This window comes from Corvus moneduloides, chromosome 15, assembly GCF_009650955.1.
Source record: "Corvus moneduloides isolate bCorMon1 chromosome 15, bCorMon1.pri, whole genome shotgun sequence".
Taxonomy (NCBI): domain Eukaryota; kingdom Metazoa; phylum Chordata; class Aves; order Passeriformes; family Corvidae; genus Corvus; species Corvus moneduloides.
In genome coordinates this window covers 5790001-5814054 of record NC_045490.1, presented here as the reverse complement: position 1 = coordinate 5814054, position 24054 = coordinate 5790001, and the positions used below count along the sequence as shown (strand labels likewise).

At 43.3% G+C, this 24054-nt stretch overlaps 1 protein-coding gene across 3 annotated transcripts in view; it reads left to right on the top strand.

Moving 5' to 3' along the window:
- GRIA1 (glutamate ionotropic receptor AMPA type subunit 1) overlaps positions 1–24054 on the top strand; it is a 120018-nt gene that overhangs the window by 80932 nt on the left and 15032 nt on the right. For all 3 annotated transcript variants that reach the window (XM_032124704.1, XM_032124703.1, XM_032124705.1), the window contains exons 9-13: positions 703–813; positions 1780–1986; positions 3119–3489; positions 19310–19508; positions 20002–20249. In XM_032124704.1, the coding sequence (XP_031980595.1) occupies positions 703–813; positions 1780–1986; positions 3119–3489; positions 19310–19508; positions 20002–20249 (1136 nt within the window). The remainder of the gene's footprint in view (positions 1–702; positions 814–1779; positions 1987–3118; positions 3490–19309; positions 19509–20001; positions 20250–24054) is intronic.

The following is a 24054-nucleotide window of genomic DNA, read 5'->3' as shown; positions in this document are numbered from 1 at the left end:
CGGGCAGCTTCATACTTACATGAGGTGATGGAAAACCTCTTATAAAATTAAGCTCTCAAAGTGGATAACTTCAGCCATGATCTTCCTAGAGATATTCAGTGGCACTGTGCTTTACCTACAAGGAGTGATGGATCAGCCCAAATCCCTAATCATTATTAAGCAGAATTTAACCTGAGAGTTATTCCCATTACAAGTGTTCAGTTTATTCATAACCCCAAACTTTTTGACACTGGCAGAGGATTTTGGGGTTTTTCTGACTTGATTTTTTGTTCTGTTGTCTCAAGATGTCTCAACAATCAGTCCTATATTCATGCAGGCTTTCAGCTACAGGATAACTTTTCTAGCACCTGCACATGCAGCAGGAAAGTTCACCATTAGAATTATTTTTGGAAATCACACGGGGAAAGTGTGAACTCTCATCGTAGGAATGGTAATAATCACCAGAACAATGTGATAAATGTTTTTATGTGCATACAAACACTGTGCTACTGTAGCACATCATGCACATTATTATTTTCAGGCTGGAAGCACAGTGGGATGGGAATTTCCCTGTCCCCCTCACAAAAGACATGAAGAAAAAGGAGAGGAGATCTCTGCCTGGGTATGAACATGCAGAGAAGGCTGATCCAACTTGGATGACCCTTCTACTGTATCTTGGTTAATATTCCAAAGACATATTAATCCTGGTTTTGCATTGGGCAGATTGGTTATTGGAATGAAGATGAGAAGCTTGTCCCAATAGCCGTAGATACTCAAAGTGGCAACGAGTCTACGAGCCTCCAGAACAGGACCTACATAGTCACGACTATCCTAGTAAGTGCCATGACTTCCATCCCAGCTCTCCCTCTCCCCCATCTCCCTGATGTGCAGGCTCCCTCTTCCCACTCAAGTGCCCTTCTTTGTATTATATCATTTTTATAATGGCAATAATAATAATAATAACAATAATAGTAATAATAATAATAATAATAATAGCACTTACTGTTTCCTGCCGGCTCCATAAAGGTATTTGAAAATTGCTGTGGATAATTAAGTAGGTATTAAAGAGCTCTCATGCTTAAGTGTAGAAAATACAAAAGATTATGACAAGAGAGTAGAGGCATCAACACAGATAAATTAGGAACATTGTACCTGTGCTTTGTACTTATCCCACAGAATGGGGGCTGCAGTTTTGGGAAGGATAAGCTGTTTTGTTCAGAGAGGCTGAATCATTGCTTTTAAAGCAAATCTCCACTATAATCATGAAGGAATAATAGGTACCCCATAATGTGGGTATCATGTATTGTGTCATTGTGTACACGTAGCCTGCAGCAACATGAAATGTTACTAATTTGTTGATTGCTTACTGGGAGTCTGCAGAGAAGACACAATACCCAAACTGAGTTAAACACCTTAAGGCTCTCTCCTGTCCAGCAGATTTGATTCTCCCTGTGCCCACACAGGCAGGCATGTCTTTAAAAATTCACAGCTCAGATATCCTAAATACCCCATGCAGAACTACGCTGAAAGGTTTGTTGCCCACATCCTGCAAGATACTCCATTCTCCTCAGGTCCATCGCTGCAGGAGCTGCACACAGATCCTGCATGAATAAAAAGAATATGCCACAATAAAAAAATCACACTTTGTACCTTCTAGAATAAACCCACAGTGTGTTGGCTGTGTCCCTTGGCACAGGGACACAAAGCTAGAGCTTTGCAGGGGGAGCAGACGCTGGGCTAGAGCTGGTGTGTGCCTCCAGGATGTGGAGTGGGGCTCAATGTTTCTCTTCTGTGTGCCAGGAGGACCCGTATGTGATGCTCAAGAAGAACGCCAACCAGTTTGAGGGCAACGAGCGGTACGAAGGCTACTGCGTGGAGCTGGCCGCCGAGATCGCCAAGCACGTGGGCTACCACTACCGGCTGGAGATCGTCCGTGACGGCAAGTACGGAGCCCGGGACCCCGACACCAAAACCTGGAACGGCATGGTGGGAGAACTCGTTTATGGGGTGAGTTTCCAACCTTGTCCTAAGACGTTTAGTTCTACTTGGGAACACGCTGAAGCGCCAGAGTTAGAAGGAGTCCTGCCCTCTGTCAGCCTGAGCTCTCCGGAGGACTGCAGCTCAAACAATCAGCCCAAGTAAAATGTTTTCATTTAGGGAGAGACAGCATATTCTGTGCCTATGGAAATGTCAAAACGTTTCCTTTCAACAGTTCCAAGATTCTTTTTCTTTACATTTTTAGAAGGACAAGTATTGAAAGGTCATACTTTCCCATGGGCAGAATCTCCAAATTTTACTCTATTTTATATTTGCATGATAATGGCAGGATGAAAAAAGAAAAAGATTTTGAACACTCAGCACATGAGTGGAGAATGGTAGGACAAGATTACTTTCTGTCCAGCCACTCATTTCCATCATCAGGAATGTACACCTGCACCCTATACTTCTAAACCTGGTTTGGCCTGGTAGCTCATACTCTGTGATACTTAGGTCATCCCTCAGACAGAGGGGTTTAATTTTCCCATTCCCTACCAGGGAAAGCATGCAGGGAGCATCAGTTCCCAGGTCGCTGTGACACTGTGTTGGAGCAGGGATGATCCGTCTCCTGATGGTAGCTCCACTGTAAATGCTGCCAGCCATTTCAATCTCCCTCTCCATTTTCAAGATGGATTGCAAAATTAGTGGAGAGTGTACATCAATGTTGCTGGAACATTTTTCCGCTTCTCCTGCATCAGCTATGCAATCAAAAAACAGTTCCTGATGGAAGTAAACATCCTGACATCCTTTTTCAGGAGATTGGCCTTTCCTTGCCTCTTTTGATGTCTGGATGATAAAGCTCTTTTAGAGAAAATCATCTTCATCAGACTGTGACATCAGTGGATAAATCAGATGAGAGGAGCTGGGCGGCTGCAAAAAGAAAGCGCTGTGATTTCAAAACAGATCTGGTAATCAGTAGCGATAAAATGGAAATAATCCACCAATATTATGGGCTTCTCCTTTTTAACCTTTTTCTTGGAATTAGTTTTGTCTGATTTCTTCTGAGATAATGAGGTTAAACAGAGATCAAAGGATTGTACACTGCAGTTAGTAGATATATTTCATTCTCAGTCTGCAAATCTCTTTTCTGTCTCCTTTTCAGAGGGCGGATGTGGCTGTGGCACCATTAACCATCACCCTGGTTCGAGAAGAAGTGATAGACTTTTCTAAACCGTTCATGAGTTTAGGTATATCAATAATGATAAAAAAACCTCAAAAGTCCAAACCAGGAGTTTTTTCCTTTCTGGATCCTTTGGCTTATGAGATATGGATGTGCATTGTTTTCGCCTACATTGGAGTGAGCGTTGTCCTCTTCCTGGTGAGTCGCTTCAGCCCTTACGAGTGGCACACTGAGGAATTCGAGGAAGGACGGGACCAGCCAGCCAATGACCAGACAAATGAGTTTGGAATATTCAACAGCCTCTGGTTCTCCCTGGGAGCTTTCATGCAGCAAGGATGTGATATTTCTCCAAGGTGGGTTGCCTTTCCCAGTGAACCTTCTTCCAGTTCGTGTAGTTTAATCTTTCTGCATGCTTTGAAGCTGAACAGGTTCTACTTTGATCTCCCTTCCTGAACCATAGTGTAGTTTTGTGAATTGGTTACAGACTCAGAAAGGATCCAAAGGTTCACAGGTCTCACAGCTGTGAACTTGGAACCTCAAACTTGACACCATGAAAACACCATTTAAATTTATCTTTGGGGAGTCCTTTGGAGAGAATTTACAGAAATGATAACAAGCTTTTCTAAAGCCACCCAATTGCAAACAAATTTTGTCAGTCATTTATTTTGTTGCTAGTAGAAATAAGATGGTTCTAGCATTATAGGGAAGATGAAAACTTCCAGCAAAGTAGGGAGAAATAATACAGTAGGTGCCCAGCGAAAGGTTATATGGTCTGTGTCAAACATTATGGAGCACAATGAGTGGTTTAATTCTTACTGGCCTTTAGAAAGGTTAGAGAAAGACCAAGTTTCATCCTGCTTCCCATTTCAGCCAGTAGTTCTGCTGCCTGAAAGTTCAGTAGGACCCAACACCCAAAGTGTTCCTAAAGGGACTTTTTGGTGACAGACTCTTGTGATTTACTTAGATAATTTTTCTTCCTTTTGGGGGCTTTGTCTCCCTTCTCTTCAAAGGAAGTTTCATCCAGAAATACCCATCTTAGGGGTGAAGACAGTAGGCAGAGGTTGATTTCCAGCCTGCTGTGGTGTCATCAGAGCTCAGGGGATGAGAAGGAGGCACAGCTCTATCAACAAGAGGACATAACTCCATGCAGCTCAGCACAGCTCCCCTGGGATGGCAAGGAAGACTGGGCACCAGCTTGTTAGCTATCAGATGCCAATTTATCCAAATGTTAATGAGCTTGTGATATCAGGGAAATAACAGCCTGCAGGGCACTTTGATAGTGACGGCCTTTATGAATATGTTTTATTATCTGATCATTGGTTATTTGGAGGCCAGGCAGAGAATTCAGAAAGCCTTCCCAGCAGAGGGAATTTCAACTTTATTGCAGTCTTGTAACCAGCCCCGTGCGTTAGGATCAGGTTATTGTGATTTTATTCTCATTGTTGTTCTTATCATCTTTATTGTTATTTAGGAAAGAGAATGTCTTCCTTTGGGGTCATTTCAATAGGTGGCTTCTGATCCAAGGAGGAGCATGGAGAGGTGAAAAGATGAGGCTTTGAATAACAGCAAATTTGGTAACATCTTTAATGAAAATTGTCAGGGAAAGATCAGTGGGTTTGATTCAGCTAACAAGATTTGCTCTAGCTAAATAACATGCTTTGAATCACCATTTCAAAGTGTTGTTTTATTTTGCTTTGGAATGGGAAATGAGAATGATTCTGTCATTGTTATTTTAATGTCGTTGATTTAATCATCCTGATAATGAAAATTACAATTTCATTTAAACCAATATTTTCCCATGGAACACAAGAGCAGTTTCTGACTGCTACAGCTATTGGCAAGATGATAAAAATTTAAAAATTAAATACGGGAATTATTACAACTCTCAATACTCTGAGTACAGCTCCTTGATACGGTTGTAAGGGGAGAAGGACATTTCTGTGCAGGAAGCAGAAGAGTGAGAATTTCTGTAGGATGTTGTTGTGCAGAAGGGCTCTGAGTGCGCTCTGTATTTCACATGTATTTTTCACATGAACCCAGTGCAGGATTTCTGTGGCACATCATTTAGAAATGAACACTTGGTAGAATGACACTGTGGGCAGGTGGGGATATCTGCTCTATTCTAATATATTTCCTATGTAGTTGCTTCTAAACTTATCACTACTATCTCTCAGCATCTCCCCAGTAATGCATTAGCCATCATAAATAGCTTCTGTTATACATCTGTTCCCTCATTCTCTCCCCAGCAGAAAGGAGCAAGTGCAGGGGTGTATTTTGTTTTTGTAGAGGTTTTGGGTTGTTTATTCCAGGGTTTTTTTTGAAAGAAGCAGGGGAAATTTGTCTGGAGGTTTGTTTTTTTTCCAGAGTGTGCTTGTTTTAAGTGCATATGCCACTGTGTATTTATCATTACAAAAAGAGTAAGATCAAAACCGCAGACACATCACTCAGCACAGCGGGTGGTGGGGTTTGCAGCAGTAACTTGCTCTTGTAAATGTGCATTCCTCAGTCTCAGACCAGTCCCCAGGGAGCTTCAATCCCCCAAAGAGACAAAAATTTGCTTTTGAAGGAAAGTGTTGTCCTTTTTAAGGACACTCTTACTAGGCAGGGCTTTAAACAGGCTTTTAAGTACACTGGGGACAACCTACCAAGGACTTTAAAGGCACACTGTGAATTTGGTGACCTGTGGATGGCCAGGAGAGAGCAGAGCTGTGGGTTACCTGCTCATAGCCTCTTTGGAGGTGGTCAACTGGCGTCCTTGAATCTCTGAAGCCTTCATGTCTAGGTGTTGACAGGGTGAATGTGACAAAGGGCAGGCAGTAGCCAGTCTTGGAGAATCCCAGCTGGAGCTGGTGCCAGTCTGTGTTGTGCCTTTGGATGCTGGAGCATGAGCTGGAATCCATCCCTCCGAATCCATAAAGGGAATGACTCGATGGTGGATGCATGGCTTCCGCCCAAGGAGGCTGTGAGCTCTCGGACATTTCCCACCAGAGTGTGTGGTCCACCTTCTGCACCATCACTGACCAGTGGCCCCACTGGGTGTGGAACAGTCCCTACCACATGGACTCATTTTTCCTGGCTGAGGTGAGATAGCCCCTATTGTTGCCCTTAAAGCTTTCAAAACATGGGCTGAAACACAGTACGGTTGGGGAGAAACAACAGCTCGGAGCTGTGCACAATTCCATAGTGACAAGCAGGAATTAGTGAAGTCTGAAACGGGCTATAAACCATTAGACTTTGCAAAGTGACACCTTAGCTTCAGAAAACGGTCATGAAATTGCAAAAGCACTCATTAAATGTGAAATACAGACCCAGAAAGGAGCTTCTCAGAGCAGGCATCAGAGGTAATAAATAACTCACAGCCAATAGCGAGAGCCTGCGGAAAGAGAAATGTGAAGTAAATATGACTCACACTGTACCATTTTCAGAACTGTAATTTGATAAATTGTCTTCAGAGCTTGAAATAACTGCAGTGTGTAGCAGCTGTGGAGAGTAGGACCTTGCTAAAGTCCAGCATGTTGCTGCCATTCCTCGCTTAGGATGGATTCAAGGCCTTTGAGAAGGAGACTGTGGGGATGTTTGGGCTTCCCAACCTCCTCTGCAGCAAAACAAGGCATGAGGATTTTTCATCTTCTCCATCATTTTCTGCAAAATAAATAATTTGACTGTTGTGAAAAGGATGGAAAAACAGGGAGCAAAATAGCATCTCTTGTCAGCTTCCTATCTTGATCTTCTATTTTTTGTTATCATAAAATGTGTTGCTTCATAAGGTTTGAGCCCAAAAGAGACTTCTTATATATTGGAAACTATTAAATTTAATCGCGTTACTCTTCCTGTGACTCAGAAAATTTATGTTTGACTAAAATGAAACACATTTGGTTAAAACAGATCTTCCAGAAAGGCATTTATTCTCCATTTGAAGATATCATGAGATAGAATAGACAGTTACTCTCAGCTGAGTTGATTTTAGGAATCTTGTCCCATCTCAAGTTCAGCAGGTGGATAAATATCACACAATATCCCCTAGTGAATGCAGACATCCTTTGTGCCCTGACAGAGGAAAATTAAAGATCTCCAAAAATTAGCCCAGCTTCCTGGGACCTCTCTTTATCGTTGAAACAAAAAATATACATATTTTGAATTCAAACCAAAATATACTGTGAGTAGAAGGGAAATGCCTACTCATATCCTGACACATTAGGGTATCTTGTCACAATACCTGGACAACACAGCTTGAAATCACTCATAATAATCTGTCTGATTGAGAACAGAGCTGGAGATGTCATGGTCAGCCTATGCTGGGAGTGAAATGGTGGATGAAGCTTTCATCCCATCTGTGTCTGAGAGAGAGCCAGGCTTGACAGGGGATGCTTTGGGAGCATCAGCAGGGCTGCACGAGCAGGGAGAGACTCTGTGCTCCTCTGTGCAAGGCACCACCAGGGACCACTGCTGGGAAATGGTCGGGTCACACCAGTGTGCCCGAAAGACTGTGGGGTTTAATGTGTGCAAGGAGATGTGGCACAAGGTACAATCCCCCCTCCGGCTGGCTTGGGACAAAGAGTTAACAGGGTCTTCACTTGCCTGCAGAGTCCAGACCCAGAGGCTTTTGCAGGGTGCAGTGGATTGTGCCAAGCAGTGACCCCCGGCTGGGAGGGCTGGGTGTGCTGAGCAGGGAGGTTTGCTGGCAGAGATGATGAATGGCTGCACTCCCAGGCAGGAAGGAGAGAGATAGATGCTGGCTGCTGTCCAGTCAATAGATACAATCTATTATTTATAGGCATCTTGTGGACGTTGTTATTTGTTTTTTGTGACATGGAAACAGCGCTCTGGCTGATCTATACAGTGTGCTCATGTTCACTGCGCTCCTCGGGCTCTCTGCCACACTCCATCAGAGTGGTTTGTCTGGAGAAGAGCAAACAAGGTATTTATTATGTACCTGTAATTAATGCTGAGCATTTTCCTCTGCTGTTTTTCCTGTTTATTTACATTTCCCTTTAGCCCAATTGGAAGAAGTCACAGGAGACTTCAGATTTTGAAAGACAGCAGCACTTTTAAATTTTGTCAAGATCTTCCCAGTACTGAAAGGTTTTATCCAGTTTTGAGGCAAAATCTAAATCAGAAATTGATTAGACCAAAAAAAAAAAAAAGTTGCAGGGGTTTTTGAGGGGTTTTTTTTGGTGAGAGGTTTGATTTGGACTTTTTCAAGGAAATTATTTCTGTTCCATCCTTTGTAAACTTACATTTGCAGGGTACTTACTTATTTTGCTAAAAATTTAGAATTAGAGAAATTAGAACCAGCTGCATTTAGCAATCAAAAGGAATTTAATTCCTTCCTGAAAAGAAGGCTGAGCAGGGGTATTTATCTGATGACTCTTCTTGATTTCAGTAAGCGTCTTCTCTGACTCTCCAAGCATCTGCTTTCGAAATGGCCTCAAATTGCACCAGGGGAGGTTTAGATTAGAGTTTAGGAAAAATTTCTTCACTGGAATGGTGGTCAGGCATTGGAACAGGCTGCCCAGGGAAATGGTGGAATTGCCACCCCTGGAAGTGTTCAAACTGTGTGTGGATGTGGCACTTGGGGACACGGTTTAATGGTGAACTGTAATGGCAGTGCTGTGGTCATGGCCGGACTCGATGATCTCAGAGGGCTTTTCCAACCTTGATGGTTCTGTGGGGACAAAGCTCAGGTTCATTTATTGGTGGTGGTTTGCTTGAACCAGGGAGCTGACTTTCCTTGAGCATAAAAGTAAGAAAATCAGGACTTCAGCTTCTGGAAAAGTCTCCTTTCCTTATAAAAGTGTATCAAATGATGTTGCAATTATCTCTAGCTGGCAGAGTTAATTATGTCCAGGGAGAGCAAATTCAGGTCACAGGGTAACAGCAGCACTTGCAAATCACCAGGAACTGATGACCACACTTATTTCTAAAATGCACTTAACCAGAGAAAGTGACTCACCAGAGGAACAGCTTGACAAACTGCACAATATCCAACTAAACAGTCCCCTTTGGAGTCTGCGCACTTCCATGGCAACCAGAGTGTGGCAGCCAGGGGAAAATGGAAATTCTTTTAAAATAGTCATCCTTGCTATCCTTTTTTTTTCATTTGGGAAAATACTGAAGGATACAGAGGACTCAGAAGGAGGCAATAACCAGCCAAAAGAGCATTGTTGGAAGACGCAATTTCTTCTGTAAAGCAAAAATTAGTCTCTTGAATTTGCACGTTCCTCCACCTGAAAATGTCTAAATGCTGCAGAGGTAATGAATGCTTCTCCCACTGACCTGTAAGCTACTTCCTCAGGGTGCTTTCCCTGTCAGGCACTGTCACTTTCCCACAGCTCTGACTTTGGGCCTTCAGCACTGAGGTTGCTGGAGTACAGCAAGAAATTTGCTGAAACTCTCCCCATTGAGTGACAGATTCACTAATCGTTCCACCAGCTGTGTTTAAAATAAGTCATCAAACACTTCATCTAAAAGCAGATATATTAGCCTAAAAATACTTCTGCAATTTCTTTCTTCAGGACTAAATAAATGTTTGCCATGTTTCTCGCTGAAAACAAAGTTGAAAATAGCAGGGGGGAAAGTGCATTACCCTTTTTTTTTTTTATCTTGGGAAGTTTTATTAGGGCATCTGAAAGAGGGTAGATTTGGAATAGATATTAGGAAGAAATTCTTCCCTGTGAGGGTGGTGAGGCCCTGACACAGGTTGCTCAGAGAAGATGTGGCTGCCCCATCCCTGGAAAAGTTCAGTCAGGTTGGACAGGGCTTGGAGCAACCTGTGAGAGGTGTCCCTGCCCATGACACAGGGTTGGAATGAAATGAACTTTAAGATCCCTTTCAACCCACACCATTCTGTGATCCCTGACATGGAACTAGCATGTGCTGCTTGGGTTTCTAATGGTGGACACTGGCTCAGGATTGTGAGGAGCACTAAGATTTACAGGGCGGCCTCCTGACGCTTACAACCTTCTCCCTGAGTGCAGCAGGAGACTCTCTGAGCCTCCAGGGACCCCCTATTATGCTGTACTTGGACTTGCTGATTTTCAGTCAGTAAGAGAAGCTGTAAAAGAAGTAAAAGAAGACTTTCTTTCATTTCCTTTCCTCTCGATAACAAGTTATTCCTGAGCAGTCAGCTCAGCTGGGGTCTGCAGTCAGGACTGTGCATGGTTGTGTCTCTCTAATAGTTAGGTCGACTGCCAAGTGTTTTTGTCAAAGAATAAGGGTTGTGAGGAGCTGAACGACCTCCATCTCCCTCAGGTGGTGTCCTCTGCAAGGCTGCCTGTCACACACTGCTTTAATGTTGGCACTCCAAAAAAATACTGTAGCTAAGATGGGAAGCCCTGAGCATGTTTTCACAGGGAAGCCCTGCTTAAATAACTCTTCCATATGATGTACATTACTTCTATCAGCACTGAGATATCATATGCACACTCACTGGATACACAGTCGAATGAGCTTTGAACTCCTCTGTTGAAATTGCTCTGGCTCACAACACAAAAAGCATCCACAGCTGCTCTTTGCTGATTTTATCCCCACAGCTGGCCTTCCACTGGGAGGCTCAGAGTTCTGCCTTTATTCCAATGGAATTTGGCATTTATTGGACCTATTCTGCTTTTGTCTCAGATTTTATCCGTACTACTTGTCCTTATAACTGCGGAAGCACCATATCTCTTTTCGTTAAAAGTTCAGGAATTCATTCGTACACCGAATGTGTGTGTGCAGTGTAATGTGCAATGTACAATGATGTGCACTGTAACACCCAAGGTTGTTAGCAGGTGAAAACAGATTTGTTCAAACAGGACAGAGGTACCATGTTATCCATTGTGAAAGGCTTGAGGAAGCCGAGTAAGTGGGAAAAGCAGAATGTGGGTCGTGCTAGGAAATCGGGACAAAATCCTTGTGTGCTTGGGTGGGGTCTGGAGCTGGAAACAGCAGAGCATGGTGTCACCTCTGAAGTCCTCCAGGGTGTCTTGGTCTTCCTTCTGTTTTCACGGGGATCAAAGGAGCAGCTGGAGAGCAGCTGATTCATATGCTCAGATGGCAGAAAAGGGCACACAGCTCGTGCATGCAGCCCTTTCCTTAAGCAGCAGCAGCACACTTGATGGAATTCAATCTATTTAATAAAATCACACAGTAATTCTGATTAGTGCCTACCCAGAAGAGTTGCTGCTTACCCTCAGATCCAAAGGCTAAGCAGCAATAATCCAATCATGGTAATCATAACTTACTACTTTGATCTTCAGATAAAAGAGTCTATAGAAGTGCAAAAGTGTTACATCACCGTTATTTGGACAACTTCAAAGCATGTTATATACACTAATGAATTCTCCCAACACACTCTGATGAGGAGTAATAGAAGGCGAGTGTGTGAACAGAGGAGTAGAAAGGAAGGAGATGAGTCCTCATATGGTGAAAGGGAAAAGCAATAAAATAAGTACTTGTACCCTGTATATAGGTGGGAGACGTGATGAAGAGTCCACAAGGGTCCAGCTGCAGGAGTCAAGTGCAAAGGATGCTCTCCCACAGGAGGAATTTTCTCATCTGTCTCATTTCTTGAAGCTTGCAATAAGAAGCAAAATCTGAGGCTGCAGAGAGGGAAACAGAAGGAGGAGGCAGCTTTTCATCTCAACAGTGCTTCTGAAGCCTTAACAAAAAATTCTAAAAATCACCAAATGGATCTTAGCAGGTGAAATAGGGGCAGTAGAAACACTGAACATGTCTTCCCTTCACAGTTTGGGAGTTTTAATGTTAAAAGATGGGCACACCTGCGCACATAAAGCTCTTCTAAAAACACTGTCTGGGGGGGAGCAGATTCATTCCTCACCACTTCTACAAGAGATATAGTATGTCCCTGTACAAAAAAGAAAGGCTCAAAAGTGAAACTAGAGAAAATCCCACTTGTACACTCTTGGTGAGGAATCACATTTTAAATTAGAAATGAGAGAGAAAATAAAGGGAATATTTGGAAATATTGCTCAGAGATAATATCTTCCAGTACAGAAAATACTCTCCCTTCCAGAGCAAAGCCTTTCTCTCATCGGATTGGGAAATCTGACAAAAGACAGGAAAAAAAAAAAATCAAAATGAACCAAGGCAAGACACCCTGGAAGAAGTCTGAAGTAGGTTATTGTAGCATTATTGCCCAGAAGTCTCAGAAACAGAGCTCTCATGTGAGCAAATGTAGATGCCTAAAGAGGATCTTGAAAAAAATGAAGAACTGATGGCATATAATCCAAAACATATTAAATCTTTGGGGGAAAAAAAGCTTTTTCATCAAGTAGACTTTGAAGAAGAGACTGTGGGAGAGCATATGGAACACAGCAACTCAGTAAAGGACATTGGCACAATAAGCTGTTGTTCAAAAAGATGGATGAGTGCTGTTAGATTTGGGGCCACCTGAGGTTGAGGAAGTTCCTGAATAATGAATCTCCTGGGGCTCTCCAGCAACTACTTCTGACAAAATTTTATGCTTGTCACCTTGTGAGTTTTTCTCAGCAAAGTGAACAAATGTCATCAGAGTGAGAAAAATACATGAAGAGCCTTTTTTACAGTGAAATTTTTGCACAAAGGCATGACAAGAGTTGGGGTTTTATTCCTGGTAGCATCAGCTGGCAAAATAGCAGAAGAGGGATGACTTTGCCTTTCTCTGGAGCTGCCAAGCAGCCCAAATTGACCACGTGTTTCTCAGCAAACCACTATCTAAACATTCATCCCTTAAACCACCCTGTCTGCAGTGGGGAGAGGCGCACTGTGCCTGTACTTCAGAGGATGACGGTGCCTGTCTTCAGATCTACCTCTCTGCCTTTCAACTACACTCTTATTTTTTCTTAGTGTTCCACATCATCCCTCTATCCTAGCCCTGCATTTGTACTGTTTTTAGCAGCCCTCTGGAAGAGTTGAGTGTGTTATCCTGCATTTTTAGGATTAAACATCTCATTTCAGCAGCCAGGGATGCTGTGCAGGGATGGCAAGTCCCTCGAGTGAAGGACTTACCTCAGTCCTGCAGTTCTGCCCTGTTGGAGAGTTTTCATGGGACCTGCTGAAGTTGAAGCAGGCTTGCTGCCCATGTCAATCCAGGTTTGCTTGGCATCTAGTGCTTCCAACACCCCACTAGCTGAGCAGGTGAGTTGTGTCTGTTGAGTATCCACAGGCGTTGTTTTGGAGCAGTTGAGGACACACAAAGGCACAACCTGCAAAGTACTGTTGAGTGCACACATCACCCCTGCAGGGCTGGGCCCATTCGATGCTGCCTCTGCCTGTTGGGATTGAGTGTCTCAGGAAGGGGAATTGGGCAAAGCAGCAGCTCAGAGGTAAATTCCACCTAGTGGCCAGCGCTTCAGGCCACCCACCTAGGACAGGTTCATAAATGTGATTCATCCTCTTCCACAGCTGGGAACTAAATTAGAGAGATGAAGTAAGCTGTCCAGGATCCCATAAAGTAGCAGGGCTTCACAGGGAACAGAAAAGCCCAGTCCTCTGATTAGGCTTAGGCACCTCTTGCCTGTCAAAATGCTAAGCGAATGTCTTGAAAACAGCACGAAGCTGCTCCATGCAGTCATGCTTATACTTAGCACTGCAGTAATCCAAGGCCCAATGACTGGAGAACCACAAGTGGCATGATGCATTTCTGACTAAGCAGGAGAACTCACTTTAGAATGAGGTTTTGCCCATTAAAGGGAAATTGAAGGGGGAAAAAAGTGCCAACATATTCTGCAAAAGAAGAGATGAAACAGTAGGAGAGGGAGCATACACTGCTGTCCAAAGCCATTAGTTTAGGCAGAAAGAAACAGTAAATAAACCATGATTTATAATTAACGCCTCACAGATATACATCCCCTTGTTGAATCTGGGGGATTCTGTGTATTTGCAGAGATTACATTCAGTTGATGCAATATTTACACAGTGAGCATCCACAAGGCCCCTTCTTACAGGGACTTCTGCTGGGATTCCATAATCCATACTGCCTCCTTCCAGCATGTTGGCTTTGGGGGTCAGATGAACTGGCAGGATTTGCCTAAGATCACAAGAGCAGATCTCCAGCCCATATACAAAAGTTAAGAAGCCCTAATTTATTTATTTGTTTATTTATTTATTTATTTATTTTAAACAATAATTAGAGAAAGAAAAGCAGGACAGGGCCAGCATGGGACTCCCAGTACCTGTGTACCCTCAGCTTCCTTACCCTGTCTCCCTGGTTAATGTTACCCACAGGGAGCCAAAATATGCAGCTCTTAGCACTGTAGAAAAGTTGTGAGAGAGGAAGAAGGAATTTGTACCTCTGGGAGAGGAAAACGAGAATATCAGTGGAAAACATTCTTACTTCTGTATTTGTAAGGGTTTTCCTGACCCTGCATGTTAAAACCCAGCATTGCAGTCATGACTCCAGACTCTTGTACCAGGAGCTGGGATTCAGTAATAAGTAAAAGCAAACTAATATGGCAAGAAAATTAGTAATGCAGCATGTACAGAGAAACTTGCATTATAATCCCTTGAATTTTGTGGCAAACAGTTGTTAGCTCATTCAAAACTCTCCATGGCACAGCAGAGAGTAAGAGGATAAGAGCTCTGAGGTCTGCACTTGATGGATGCACCCAGAGCTGATCCCAGCTCCACAACCCCACACTGAGTTTCCTCCTTTGCCTTTTGAGAAAATCTGGGGTTTGTGTCAGAGATGGAGGGAAAGTGGTGAGACCAATCACGCCAGATGGTCTGTGACACAGAGGAAAAGCAAAGCTCTTTACATTGACAGAGTTTGATGTTGAAAATTTGCTTAAAATAAGAGCAAAAGTGGTGCAAAATGCATGCAATTAATCCACTCTTGAGTCAGATTTCAGCTAGAACCATGGAATCATCAAGATCAGTACCAAATTCACAGAGTAGTGTTGGAGATCAGAGGCTCTGTGTAGGTAGGAGACCAAAAGTGGGTTTGACCCACAATCAGTAGCACAGGCACAGAAGAGCTTTTCTTTCAACAGTTTTGCATAAATTCATTCAGTGACAAATATGTCAGTTGAGTAAGTGAGCCTTTATTAGACTTGAATTTAACAGCAAATCTGGGAAATCCTCCCAAAGCAACTATGGCTTCAGAATCCCAGATTTGCTCTTCTAATTAAAACACTGTCAGTTTAGGTGTAATTCTCCGTAAGGAATGGATTTGAAGAGGGGGAAGGGAGAAGTGGGAGAGAACTGAGAGGGTGCTTGAACAGTTTTCCAATGAGGTTTACTCTGTATACTTTCTGATGATCTTGTTAATATGGTTTTGCAAAAGTGTATTGTTCTTTTCTAATAGATGGCAAAGCAGAGGCAAACTCCTGCCAGCTTTTCCTACCTTCCATGAGGGATAAAATCGAAGGGAAAATTGTTTGATCAAGGATTGCATTTTGTTTTAAGAAATGAGATTATAGCTGCATGATTTTCTATTTCTGTATGAATCCATCAATGCTAAGGCTAAAACATTAAAATTAATCTCTTCATGAGAACAAAGGGAACTTACAATTCCCTTCTGTTTTCTGCTAGCAAAATGCAGTTGCTTTTACAAGGAAAGTAAGAAAATAAAGTAAGTAAGAAAAGCAAATGTAAGTAAGAAAATCAAAATTATTACTTTCAGCTTGGTCATCTGCAGTATTTTTATTAGGGCCATTTAAAATAGCACATTTCAGAATTATCTTTTAAATTATGCATGCAGTAGGTAAGAATTTAATGTATTATAAAAGCTGAAAGAAAATTATTTGTAATGAGAAAGCAGAAACAAAATTGTTTACCATGTTAAAAATTATACCATTTAGCCTTTCAGAAATTAAACTATAAGTAATAGCAAAAGGCAAAGCTTGGGTAGACCCAAAACAATCATTTTCAGAGTGCTACTTTTAGAGGACACTTGCAACCGTTATCTTTGCATTCCAAATGAGAATATTAAGGTTTTATTTACAATTTCAGAGTTTTCCACGGTCCTGAAACCTTGGTTCCCAGCCAGCTCTAATTTTAAGTAGGTTGTGCACTGTGGATAATGAGGTTAGAGTATTTACTACTTATTCCTGCAAGGGTAATGATGGAAAGGAGCATCCTGTTCTTGCCAGTTCTGTGAGAGATAGGCAGGATCCCAAGTCAGGGAGAAAAGTGGGGATATGTGTGATATTTTACACAGCACAGGCAGGGATAGAAGAAGAAACCAAGTTATCTTAATTTAGACTATGTAGGAAAGAAGAGTCTAGGTGCAGAAGAAATAACACAGGTTGAAAAATGTACAGTCTGGTCTATTCAGATATTTTACCCCTTTTTACACCCCAGAATTAGCCATTCATTAAAGCCTCTTATGCTGTTACCCTTGCTTATTTTAGCCCAATTTTTTTAGACCCTGCTATTTGCAAGGATTACTGTAATAATGAACATTAATTAATCCAGAGGTCAAATAGATCCAAATATCTGAACCTTAGCACATCTTTAAAGTCCTAACCAGGGTGCTCCATCTCCCCTTAGCTCTGCAGAGTTACTGACTCATTTCCACTCAGCAGGGAGCTGATTCCTTCATGTTATGCTTGAACAGGTACAGGGACACAACCTCATGCAAGAGGATTTAAACCCCATAGCGCCCATCAGTGAAGAGAAAAGAACTTGAGACAGGGCTCAAGCTGCAGAACATTTCTGTTAGTCAGGTGCAAGGTCATTTTTTGTTACCTAGCTCCAGAGTGAGACTTTCAAAACCTCATAGTGACTTCAAAGCATGGGATATATCTACTCCTCTGTGGCTGTGTTTACTGGAGCATAAACATAATTCTAAGTCTCAGTGGGTTTTGACCAGGCTTTTAGCTCCCTAGTCTTGAAGTCACTTCCAGAAATCAGACATTATCTCCTAAATTACAAAGGCACTTTGCAAATGTGTCCCGTGATGGAGGCACTGTGGTTCTTCTGCTGGGTCTACAGAAGCAGCAGAGCAAGGTGCTGACAGGTATTGCCTTTCCAAGCACTTGCCATGGTCAGCAGTAACAGGCATTGGCTTGGAGTCTAAACAGACAAGAGAAATCCACCTTGTTCTGTTCAGTGTTCACTGCTCCTGAGCCGTGGGGGTGTCACAGGGGATCACATCTGCTTGTGTGATGTTTATCATGACTATCATTACATTCTTTATTGAATTCCTCTGTCCTTCCAGAGCCTCCATCACCGGCCAGCTCTCCCTTGTGCTAAATGTTGCACAGCCATGGAGCAAAAGGGCCATGTCCTGTAGATCCCATGTGCTGAGTGTTTTCTCTGCTGTGCATTTCAGCAGTTTTGGTTCACAGCTTCCAGCTCCAAGTCAATCCAGCAATGAGGGAAAACATTGCCCACTAGCAGTGTCTGCAACAAAACATCACACACACGAGGCCCCAGCCATGCTGGCAGTCCTAGCAAGCTGCTGACCTCCTCTCCTTTCCTCCACAGTCTGTGAGAGTGAGCACATCCCTCCTTGTGCCATGAGGAGGAATGACCAGCACCAGCAGCAGAGACAGCCCAGATGGGGCTGGTCTATGATGGACACATGAATCCTGTCTGCATCCTTCTATCTCCCAGGGGAAAGAAACAGCCCCTTCTCCCTCTTCCCCCAGCCCTCCCTGTTACCATCCAGGCTCAACACCCCAAAATTACTTTTCCATGCTGTCAGTGCCAGGTGTGAAGCTGGGAAGCATAAGCCATCTGCAGCTGACAGCAGGCAGCCCCCTGGGATTAGCTGGTGGTGAATACCACCAGGATGTCGAGGGTCTGGAGGCAGGAATCCGCCTGACTGTAGCTGAAGCGATTGAAATGAGTCACAGAAATATCCCAGCTTCATCAGGAAGGAAGGGCTGTATAATTTGCAGCTGGAGATGAATGTGATTATTTGCCATGCAAATGGATTTTGCCAGCTCAAAGTGGCCTTCATCAGCAGAGATTGTTGTATTTGACATTATCTGGTTACTTTTGTTTAATGCCTCTGTGCCTTTTCTGAGCGCTTCCTTCCCTGAGCACACATCATCCAGACTAATTTTCTTCCCCTTCCTCATCAATCTGAAGATGTGTGAGTTGAATCTATAGCTGCCTCCCTCCCCAGTCCCTCTCCAAATATGAAACAAATGGTAAAGCTGTGTGTGCTGACAGTCCTGCAGGCTGAGTGTTCTCTGCAGATGGGAAGCAAGATGGTCGCATTTATCTCACCTAACTTTTAGCCCCCAGCTGGACTGGGATGTCTCTGTTACCATCCCATAAACCATATTTCTGCAGAGTGACTCAGATCAGCAGAAAGACAATGTGAAACATGGTCCCCCATGGAGAAATAAATGATGTTTCTCACAGGCAGGTCCCCCTTAGTCAGGCTGTCTGGTTTTATCAAACAGAATTGTGTGTTCCCTTCTGTCTGGGACAGTGCTCTGCATCTAGAGAAGGATCACATAAATAATTTAGACAGAATGCCTGAATACTGACATCATTCTAAAATCATCTTCCACTCTTAAAAATTATTTGAAAATATTTTAATATTAATTAATGCCTGCTTGACTTATCTGCCTCTATAGCTATCGAATGGTTACAGTTAATTGGCTATTTGATTGCAGACAGTACAAAACACCTAGATTTTAAAGCATTATTATGAACATCTTGTCTAACCATCTGCTGAATACAAAAGAGAGAATGTCAGTAGGCAAATTATTCATTAAGACCGTAACTCCTCTCTGAGCTTCAATATGTCTTGCAGAAAAACACAGGGGTTGTTTTTTAAACTTCAGATGATTGGCGCAGCTCACCAAAAGATCACAGCTGGGCTGTGTGTCTGGTCTGGTTCCATGCTGGTGTTCCTTCCTGCCAGGGGTACATGGTACAACAGAGACCTTGACAGAGATATTGGTGGTGGGCATTGTCCCCTGCCCAGCTCAACTCTCTCATAACTATCTCCATGTCTTATTATTAATATTGTGCTCTGAAAGAAGTTGAAAATCAAAGAAAATTCTCTCTGTTTATTGCTAATATTTTTTCACTGTGAATTTTTTATTTCCACTCTAATTACATCAACACCTTTAAAAGTAAATTAAGAACTGAGACAGACTTCTGGCTTCCTTGGAAGTGGCTGGAGAGTGACTTTGAGTAAATGGTCACATAAATGATGGGCCTGAAAGAGCAAGCTGCACCTTTTAGACCTTCACCCTCTTCCTGTCTGACTCTCCTCTCTGTGCCCAGGTCTCTCTCTGGCCGCATAGTCGGTGGCGTCTGGTGGTTCTTCACCTTGATCATCATATCCTCCTACACAGCTAACCTGGCTGCCTTCCTCACCGTGGAGAGGATGGTGTCTCCCATCGAGAGCGCAGAGGACTTGGCCAAGCAGACTGAAATCGCTTATGGGACCCTGGAAGCTGGCTCCACTAAAGAATTTTTTAGGGTAAAAAGGAAACTTTAATGCAAACATTTTTCTTAGCTTCTTGTTTCACCCATCCTCCAGGTCTGTCCTCTCCCGTTCTCAGCTCAGGTCTGGTTTTTTTCACTTGCTTCCCCTCACCATGTTACGGCCTGCCAGAAGATTGGCAGTGACTCCAGTGCAGGTGATATTCTGTAGTTGTGAACACAAATATGGAATATCCATGTGCTTCCCCACATTACTGAGGAGCTTCTCTGAGCAACTCCAAATGAAACCGTCTCCAGATTTCCAGCTTGGTTTGCCCTTGGTTTGATCTGCAAAATCACTCCGTACATAAATATGGGCCAGAAAATGAGGGATTGGTCTGGGCCCTGGTGCAGAAGTGGTAATCCTGTTACCCCTTTTGGCTTCCTTGGCCCGTTTGATGTGTGGGTGTGTGTTCAGTCCAAGCTGGAAATCCCAGGGGACGCCCAAACCTCTGCTAATGCTTCTGTTGGGTTTCTGCTGTCCTACGCAGCGATCCAAAATAGCAGTGTTTGAGAAGATGTGGACATACATGAAGTCAGCCGAGCCCTCCGTTTTTGTGAGGACGACGGAAGAGGGGATGATCCGGGTGAGGAAGTCAAAAGGGAAGTATGCATACCTCTTGGAGTCCACAATGAACGAGTACATCGAGCAGCGCAAGCCCTGCGACACCATGAAGGTGGGAGGTAACTTGGACTCCAAAGGCTATGGTATTGCAACGCCAAAGGGGTCTGCGCTGAGGTAAGTAGCTTGGATTTGCTTCCTTTTGCCAAACCACCCAGCAAATCAATGTATGCACACAGTTCAATCTCCATTGCCATGTTAATCATGAAAGCTTGGGGCGAGGAGGTGGGGGAGGTGGAGGAAAAGGGGTGTGACCACTCAGTGTGATGTGCAGGGAAGTAAAATGCCCGGCTCCCACTGAGCAGCAATGGGAGTGACTAATTCTTCAAGCCCTGCATTTGGAAACTGGATCCTGGCTGATCCATTTGCTATGAATGTGTCTGCTGTATGAGGTGATGGCAGGGGGCTGCTGTGGTGTAACCATTGGTTTCACAGAGCTTTATTCCGGAAGGGACGCTCATCCTGTGCCATGTGAACTGCACAGCTTTGCAAGAGTATGGGATTACCCTGGCTTGGATCCATGCTTGCAGAGGGAGTTCTCATGGGGAAAGCATTTTGGTGTTTCCTAAAATGAAATGCTGGTTGGAAGAGGTGGGAAGCCCATTTTGAGAAGCCCTGCAAAGGGTGGGCATTTTCATTGCCTGAGTCAATTCAGATCCCAGCAAGCACCAAATTTATAGAAAGTCCAAAGGGGTGCAAACTCTACATTTCTGAGTCCAGACCTGCAGCTGCCACATGTCTTTGCCTAGTGGCCTGTGAAATATCTTCAGAGACCTTCTTTTAAAAAAAAGAACTCTTTAAGAGCGCAAACCCAGGCCTGAGTTTATAGCAGAGCTTGGGCACTGCATACAGCCACACTCTTGGACATGAGCATCCATCATGAAAACTGACCTGCTCAGAACAGCATTACCACCATGCACAGACTGGTATTGTCATCTTGGACACATCAGAAGTGTGGTTCCTTTTGGCAGCAGTCATGCCAGTTCCTCACATTACAATCATGAGGAACATGAGTTGCAATGGTTTAGTAAATTCTCGGGAGCTGTAGCTTTGAGTAATCAGCATGATGCTCCAATGTATTTAATTAATTCCTGAGTTTTTTATTCATGAAAACATGTTGACCAGAAGTGTATGTGTGGCCTTACATTTGTTTGCTAACATAACCCCATGCAGAGACATTTAATCCATGATCTCTGGATTTCTGGAAACCAGAAAATTACTAGATGACCATTTGCAGAAGGATCTGTCTGGTCACACAGTGTCCAAGCCAAAGCCAGCCCAAAGAATCAAAGGTGTATCAGCCGGTAGTGGGTGAGACCCAAGGATTTTGATTACTACAGTTCTTAGGTCAGCTCACATTCGATTCAGCACTTCCCATATCACCATTATCTTTAGAGAAACGAATGTGACCTGCTGCAGGTGACAACCTGAAGCACCAGAGCACATGGTCCAGAAGGTAATTCTTGCATCCAGTGCAGTTCGGACTCTGGAATGACTCAGGCTCCTCCAGCTGAAGGTGGACATATTCTCACAGCTTTGAGATGCTTTCTGTTGCACACTTTCCAGTGTTTGTTTTTACTCTTGCAAATATGGAAATTAGGATACAGGGCTGATTCTATTTAATTAATAATTTATTTAACATCAATCTTGAATCCTAATTTCAATATTATAAAAATGAACAAACAACGACATCCTACCTGTCTTGTAATTTTTGGCATGTGAAGGAGCCATTTTTCATACTTCTAAGAAAAATAAACCACAAGAAAGAAAATCGCATCAATCATTTACCTTTGCAACTCCAAACATCCCTCTGCTAGGCATGACTCCAAAAATTCCTAACATTTCTTTCTGTTTCCTCTTTCTCATCCTGGCTGCATGTAGAACAAATTTCTTATGGGCCTAATGGCAAAGGAGGAATGCTTGATTTTCCATCTGATGGTGTTTCTTTGGAACAGTTCCTGTCTGGTTTTTGTCCCATTGTGTCCATTTTGTTCCTGTTGTTTTAATTGTTTTAATCTCAGTAGTTCCCTACAGTCCTCATGTAGTGTCTGTTTTCCCCCTGGGGTCCTGCACGTGAGAGGTTGCCCTGAGCAAGGTGACAATCATGAGGCGTCTGTCCAGCACGGTCAGCCTGTCTCTCTCTCAGTCTCCATCTTCACTCACTTCCATCCACAGAGTAAAAGCTCTGAGCCAGGATTGCAGGAGGTTTGTGACCTAGGCCTATCTTCTATCAGGTGTGTTTTAGAAGCTGGGCATTGTAGCTAAACTAGTTTTCCTGCATTTAGGATGGCTAGTTAGGAAAGAATCCTAGAGAGATACTATGTGAGCGTTCACCATATATTTTTCTTGCTTCTACATGGGCAAACAATGCCAAGATGTTGCCACAGATGAATGAAAACAAGGTTGAAAATCCAGAAATAATTCCACATATGGCAATAGGTGCAAAGAGCCCTTTCAGAACATCCTTTTGGTCTCTTGGACTGCTAAAACAAGTTACTTCTTCCTACTAGGTGAATCTGGCTTTGAAATTCTTTTGGCCTCCAGATGTTAAAATTTAGTTGCATTTAGGCATGTCTGAGAAGGGCAGTGATGAGAGGGCAGAAATTTCACCTTTCAACACCAGCTACTTCAAGCTGGGATCCTGCCTGACGTGAGATAGTCACCCTGCTACAAAACACACCCACTTACCCAGCAGGAGATCTTCTCCACTGTTGGACAAGTGATCATAAAGAGGCAAAAACCCAAATTATCCAAAACAGGGGAAAGAAAACCCAAGAAATTCACTGTAAGTCTGAACTCAGGGAATAGAAAAGTTTTTGAGATGACAATCTGTGAGAGCAAGTTTTTCAGAGCAGCCATATTGACATTAAAGTTCTATAAAACAGAAGTCAGCTTTCCTAGGGTCTGTGAGTAAACACTCCCCGTTAAAGACCTACCTTCATTTGGGACCCCAGAATTCTCAGTCTTTCATCAAAATACAGTCAAGATGTAGTCCAGCCTATTCTGTGTACTCCCCGGGAGCTGGAGAGACAATTAACTGAAATGAAGCTTCCTAGGAAAGAAGACGCATAATGTTCAGCACATGGCCCCAGAAATCATATTGCAGATAATGTGCTCGGGGAAACAGCAATACATTTACTTTGTTAACACCTTGTACTCACATAGAAGCTGTGATGTATTTTGGCTCATTAGTTAACTAATTTTTCACAGATGGTTCAGGCATCAGAGTGCTAAGTAACCTGTATTCTGCTTTAGAAGAGAGAATAATTATGATTTACTTAGTGTCAGATTCTTCCTGGATCTACACTCACACATTCCCATTTGCTTTAAATGCAACCAAAGTCAGGCTCTGACCACAATACCGTTAGAGTTGAAAAGGGAAAATATTCAGCCACCTTCAAATCTGCACCTTCGCCTTCTCTTGGACTGGTAGCAAGCTTGACTGCATCTGGATTTTGCTTTTTGAAGGCTGAATTCTGCCTGAAGGAGGCTCCCAGTCCTTGTGAAAGCTTCAGTGCTCGGATGGAATCCCAACAGGCAGAGCCATGGTGGGCTCGTGCAGGTCAGCACATTCCTCTTCCTCACAGTCAGGCTCATCTTGGAATTGCAATACAGGAAAACAGCCCCCATGACAAAGGTTTCTTGGTGTGGCACAGAGCACAAATTCTGAGATGGGAGCTGCAAGGTCCTTGGCCTTCTTAAAGACCTGGTTTTTTGACATTCAAGGTGTGTTGATGTATGGTTCATCGCTCCACCTCTTCTGTAATTTTTAAAGCCCTCTCATGTTTGTGCCTCACTGTGCTTAGCTTTGTACTTCTGTTTCATGCAATGTCAACCCCAGCATTGCACCTGATACCCAGCACCCAGCAAAGAACTGTGCCCATGTGCAGAGCCTGTAAAACTCACCACTGCACATCCAGAG